At 35.4% G+C, this 6,098-nt stretch overlaps 1 protein-coding gene and 1 non-coding gene across 2 annotated transcripts; one reads left to right on the top strand and one right to left on the bottom strand.

Annotated features, from left to right (window-relative positions):
• Positions 1–732: 732 nt before the first annotated feature.
• Positions 733–1,200, bottom strand: LOC107956150 (uncharacterized). The gene has a single exon (XM_016891884.1). It carries the CDS (start codon positions 1,198–1,200, stop codon positions 733–735), a length of 468 nt encoding a protein of 155 aa, XP_016747373.1.
• A 4,199-nt stretch (positions 1,201–5,399) lies between these two features.
• LOC121219684 (small nucleolar RNA R71) lies at positions 5,400–5,506 on the top strand. Its single transcript, XR_005916575.1, has one exon. It is a non-coding gene; the product is annotated as a small nucleolar RNA R71 (small nucleolar RNA).
• Positions 5,507–6,098: the final 592 nt, after the last annotated feature.

Here is a 6,098-nt window from a genome sequence, read left to right as displayed (position 1 = left end):
TGATAATGTTCATTAGGGCCTACAGGTAAACCATATTACGCGTTGATAGAGTATTCATCGAATAACACCGTAGCACCGCATACAGTGACGAAAGCATTATTTTTTAGAAGTTAAATGGGCATAAAATTCCTTCACAACTTTCGTGAGAACATCGTCAGAATGAAGGAAAAAGAGTTGCCATCCATGTTTCTATACCACGGAAGAAACTGTTTCAATGTATCCCATAAAGTTTGCATCTTGAAAAAGAAAGCCCTTTTCCATAGTAAAGGGTCGCTTTGCTGAAAAATGTGCTTGGAGGCATAGAGGTTGATGGAGATGGCATACATCGAGCCATTTGAGAAGAAATAGTAACTATAAAAAGAAAAAAGTTAAGACCTTTACAATTATAGAGGAAAAAAATGAAAATGGTGAGAAAGAAGAAACTGAAAATAACTTGGAGAAAGAAAATGAATCAACTAGGGTAAAAATGAGAGATAATATAGTGGTGATGTGGGGGATAAGATTAGCTTGAAATTATGGCCTGACACAGTAAAGTAAGTATTAGGCGGGAAAAGAAAAAAATAATATAAAAATGAAGCTAATTTTTTTTGCAAGTATGCTAAGTGGGCTAACTATTACAAAGCCTGGGCCAAAATCTACCTGCAACAGAAGAAAGAAATAGAAATTAATTAAACCAATAAAAGAAAGAAATCAAAAGCAAATTAATTAAATAAAATCAAGAAAAAGAAAACTCTATGCAGTTCGAAGAGCAATGGAATGTTTATCACGAAGTATGAGAGCACCCCAATAATGATTCAAAAGTTGGCCATTGACTTTGAAATTAAAGCCAGTCTTGCCATCTTTGACTTCTACAGCTTTATGAGGGTAAACATGCACAATATCAAATGGGCCAGACCAACGAGACTTCAATTTGCCAGGAAAAAAATTTAGCCTGGAATTGAATAACAACACTAGTTGTCTAAGTTCAAATGGCCGTGGCAAAATCTTCTTATCATGCCATCGTTTTGTCTTTTCTTTGTATAGTTTGGCATTCTTATAAGCTTGAGCTTTAAATTCCTTTATCTCATTTAACTCCAGCAGTTGGTTATTTCCAGCATTAATCCAATCCATGTTCAATTTCTTAATTGCCCAAAATGCCTTATGTTCAAGTTCAACAGGCAAATGGCAGGGCTTCCCATAGACGAGCTTGAAAGGTGACATTCCTAATGGTGTCTTGTATGCAATACAATATGCCCACAAAGCTTCATCCAATTTGGATGTCCAATATTTGCGAGTAGGATTGCCCACTTTCTCCAAAATCTACTTAATTTCTCTATTCGAGACCTCAGCTTGTCCATATGTCTGGGGATGATATGCCGTAGAAATTTTATATTTATCCCCATATCTATTCAAGGTAGTAGCAATTAATTTGTAGTCAAAATGAGAGCCTTCATCATTAATAAGGGCACGAGGAGTACCAAACCCGGTGAAAATATTCTTATGCAGGAACTTTAATACCGATTAGAGATGTAATCTACATCTACAAGAATCTATATATTGCCCTAAGAGGGTGGAAATGGACCCATAAAGTCGATTCCCCACACATGAAAGAATTCAACTTCTAGAATATTTTGCAATGGCATTTCATACCTCTTTGATAAGTTCCCATTTCATTGATAATGATTGCAAGCTTGGAAAAATTCATGTGCATCTTTAAACATGCTTGGCTAGTAAAAGCAAGATTGGAGAACTTTTGCAGCAGTTTGTATTCCCCCAAAATGTCCTTCATATGGTGCTAAATGTTAGTGGTGTAAAACGTTTTGAATCTTGTCATCCTAAACACACCTCCAAATTATTTGATCTGCACAATGTTTGAATAAAAATGACTCATCCTAATAATATTGCTTGGCATCATGGATAAATTTCCTTTGTCTTTGATCATTGAGCTCAGGTGGCAGCAATCCACTTACTAAGAAATTGACAATATCGACATACCAAGGTAATGTCGTGGCAACCAACAGTTGCTCATATGAAAAATCCTCCTTAATGAGTTGAGTATTGTCGTCTTCATTTCCTGCTTCAAGTGTTAACAAGAGGTTAGCCACTTGATTCCCTGTGTCTTTCCTATCTCGAATTTCTAGATTAAATTCTTGTAGAAGAAATATCCACCGGATTAATCTTGGTTTGGCGTCTTTCTGTATAAAATGTAACGTTGGTGCCAACTAAATGAGATCTGAATTTGTCAAATGCAAATACAACAGCCAATAGTTCATTCTCAGTAATGGTGTAGTTCAATTGCGTGTTTGTTAGCGTCCAACTTGTATATTAGATGGCATGAAACACTTTATCCTTCCTTTGCCTAAGCACCGCTCCTACAGTAAAATCATTGCCACCACACATAAATTCAAAAGGTAATGTCCAGTCTGGTGATATGACAATCGGTGCTGTTATCCATTGCTTTTTTAATTCCTTAAATGCTTGCACATAAGGCTCATGAAAATTGAAAACTCTATTATGTTCTAACAATGCACATAGGGGTTTGGATATTTTCAAAAAATCCTTAATAAATCGTCTATAAAATCCTACATGGCTAAGGAAATTTTGAATACCTTTAACTATAATGGGTGGTGGTAATTTCTCAATAACCTCAATCTTTGCTTTGTCAACAATGCCTTTACAGGCCATGAAATGACATTTTTCCTAATTCAGATCAAGGTTAGTCTCTTCACACCGACAAAGAACTAGCTCCAGGTTTTTTAAAAAACCTTCAAAAGTATCACAAAAAATCGAGAAGTCATCCATAAAAACTTCTAAAAATTTCTCCACCATGTTTGAAAAGGTTGCCATCATACAATGTTGAAATATTGTAGGGGCATTGCACAATCCAAACGACATTCTTCTGAAAGCGAAGGTTCCATAAGGACACGTGAACGTAGTCTTTTCTTGGTCAGTAGGAGCTATGGTAATCTGGTTATACTTCAAATAACCATCTAAAAAGTAGTAAAAGGGTTTACCTGCTAATCTATCTAACATTTGATCGATGACTGACAAAGGAAAATGATCCTTCTTGGTTGCTTTGTTGAGCTTCCGATAGTCCATGCAAACTCTCCATCCCATAACAGTACGAGTTGGAATGAATTCATTATTACAATTGCTAGCCACAGTAACACACCCTTTCTTAGGTGCACATTGAACAGGGCTCACACACGAATTATCAGAAATATGATAGATTATTCCAGCATCGAGCTATTTGATAATCTCCTTTTAACGACTTCTTTTATAATGGGGTTCAGTCTTTTCTGTTGCTCAATAGAATTGTCATGACAATCCTCCAGTAAAATCTTATGCATGCAAATGGTCAGACTGATTCCATTAATATCCAGGATTTTCCACCCCAACGCCTTCTTAGATCTCTTCAAAACTTCTAGCAGTTGAGCCTCTTGATAAGATGTTAATTTTACAGAGATAACTATTAGCAATGTGTTATTGTCTCCCAAGTAGACATACTTTAAATGTAATGGCAAAGGCTTCAACTTCAAAGTAGAAGGGTCTTCTATAGAAGGTTGAGGAGGTTTAAAAGAACACTTTGATAAATTTAAAGATTCAAAACTCATTCGTGCTACATTTTTAGTTTGCTTAACCTCCATCAGTTCACTAAGTTCTGCAATCAATTCCTCTTCATTCAACTCAATTGAGTTTGCTTAATTATCAGAATTGTTGTGACAAAATTTTTCCAATTCTTCCTTCACTGCTGTGTCAATAATCCCAATAGCGTAACAATCTTCATCTGTATCTGCACACTTCATGACATCAAAAACATTAAAAGTTATCTGTTGGTCATTAACTCCCATTGTTAATTCACTTTTCTGTACGTTAATTAATGTTCTACCAATGGCTAGAAAAGGTCTTCCAAGAATAAGTGGTACCTCTTTATCAACTTTACATTCGAGAATAATAAAATCTACCAGAAAAATAAATTTGTCAACTCTTACCAACACATCTTCAATATTACCTTTCAGATGTGTATAAGAATGATTAACTAACTGTAGCGTGACAGTTGTAGGTCTCACCTTCCCAATTCCTAATTTCCTGAAAATAGACACATACATTAAATTATGCTTGAACCTAAATCACATAATGCCTTGCCTACATAATGATTCCCAATTGAGCAAGAAATAGTAGAAATCCTTGGGTCCTTCAATTTTGGTGGCAATTTGTTCATCAATATTGCTGTGCACCTTTCAGTGAGAGCAACAGCTTCAAATGCCCTTAGTCTGCGCTTCTTTGACAATATGTCCTTCATGAACTTTACGCATTTGGGCATTTGCCCCAATGCTCCCACTAGTGGTATGTTGATATGAAGTTGCTTTAGGACATCCAAGAATTTTTTAAATTGAAAATCTTGTTTCGAATTTTGGAATCGCTGAGGAAAAGGTGGCACTGGCCTTCCTTCAACTTGTTGAGGTTGTTTTGCGATGACATTCTTATTGGCAACACGAGCTGATTTTGTTTCAAAAAATTTTTGTTTTCTCTTCTCAATTGTAGATTGCTCCACTACTGGTTAGGAATTCGCCCTATTTGTGAAATTTGAGCTAACTTCTTCAACAACAGCATCATTAACAACTTTAGGTAATTGAGTACCACTTTTGAGTGTAATGGCCTTCAATGTTCCTTCCCTCGAGATCTAAAATTTTTAGTGTCACTCGAAAATATTTTTTTGCGGTCTTGAGCTTAATGCATTGACAATTTGCCCCACTTAGTTTTTTAAAGCTCTTAAAGATGTAGCTTGACTCTGTATTACATTATTGTTCTTAGTCATGTATTCCTTCAATAGAGTTTCCATAGATGAAGATGATGATGAAATTTGCTAAACATTTTGCCCTAGCATAGGTTGATTGTATCCAGGTGGTGCACTTATGACATTCTGTCGAACAACATTATTGGAATTTCCCACTCGATTATTCCAACTGAAATTAGGATGTTGTTTCCATCCAAGTTTGTTTGTATTGCAATATGGGTTATTGTTTCAATTGAAATTTCCTATGTAACATATTGAAGCTGGGTTCAATGGGCATTCATCAAAAACATGATCTTCCCCACAATAAACACATGTTAATTTTGCTACTTTAATTTCCTGCACTACAATTGATCTCTTCAATGTTTTAATCATATTAGTTAGGGAAGATACCTAAGTAGTTAATGAAGTGATTGCATCAAGCTCGATAGTTCTAGGAACTCTTCTGCTAGTACCCACTCTTATAGTTAGATATTGATAATTATTATTAGCTATCCTTTCCAGAATTTCATATGCCTTATTATACAATTTATCTAGCAAAGTCCCATTAGCAGATGTATTAACTACCATTCATGTATGTGAATTTAGTCCATCATAAAACATTTTAATTTGTGTCCAATGTTGGAAACCATGCATTGGGCATTTTCTAATCAATTCCTTAAATAGCTCCCAAGCTTCATACAATGTCTCATATTCAGATAGCCGAAAAGATGTAATATCGTTCCTCAATTTGGCATTTTTGTTTGGAAGGTTGTATCGTAACAAAAACCTTTGAAAAAGTTCATTCCAAGATGTCACTGTTCCTGACGACAAAGCATTCAACCATGCTTTGGCACGATCTCACAATGAATAAGAAAATAGCTTGAGTCTCAAGGCATCTTCAGGAACACCCTACTACTTAAATGAATCATAGACCTCCAAAAAGAGTCTTAAATGTAGTTGCCGATCTTCAGTAGGTAATCTACTGAACTGTCCTACTATTTGTAGCATTTGAAACATCACTGGTTTCAACTCGAAATACTGAGCTTGAATATGTAGCCTGACAATCTCTAGATTCAAATCATCCAAGATTGGCACTATATGTTCTCTAATGGGTCTGTCTCTGTCATCTATCACACGAGGAATATCAAGATCCCTACCATTTGGATGTAATAGATCTCTGCCTGGATCATTTCTAATCCTTGCCATTCATCGCAATTGTTTTCTCCTTCTTCTCAAGGTTATTTCAATTTCAGGATCAAAATAATACTCTTCCTACTCAGGAATACCTCTACTCATAAACTAGAGATAAACCTGACAAAACAAATAAAAAACAACTAAGTAA

This window comes from Gossypium hirsutum, chromosome D07, assembly GCF_007990345.1.
Source record: "Gossypium hirsutum isolate 1008001.06 chromosome D07, Gossypium_hirsutum_v2.1, whole genome shotgun sequence".
Taxonomy (NCBI): Eukaryota; Viridiplantae; Streptophyta; class Magnoliopsida; order Malvales; family Malvaceae; genus Gossypium; species Gossypium hirsutum.
This window is presented reverse-complemented; position numbering and strand designations above follow the sequence as displayed.

Bases quoted from the DNA above. Each gene is read 5' to 3' on its own strand.
- LOC107956150 (XM_016891884.1), bottom strand. From the start codon at position 1,200: ATGTCACCTTTCAAGCTCGTCTATGGGAAGCCCTGCCATTTGCCTGTT.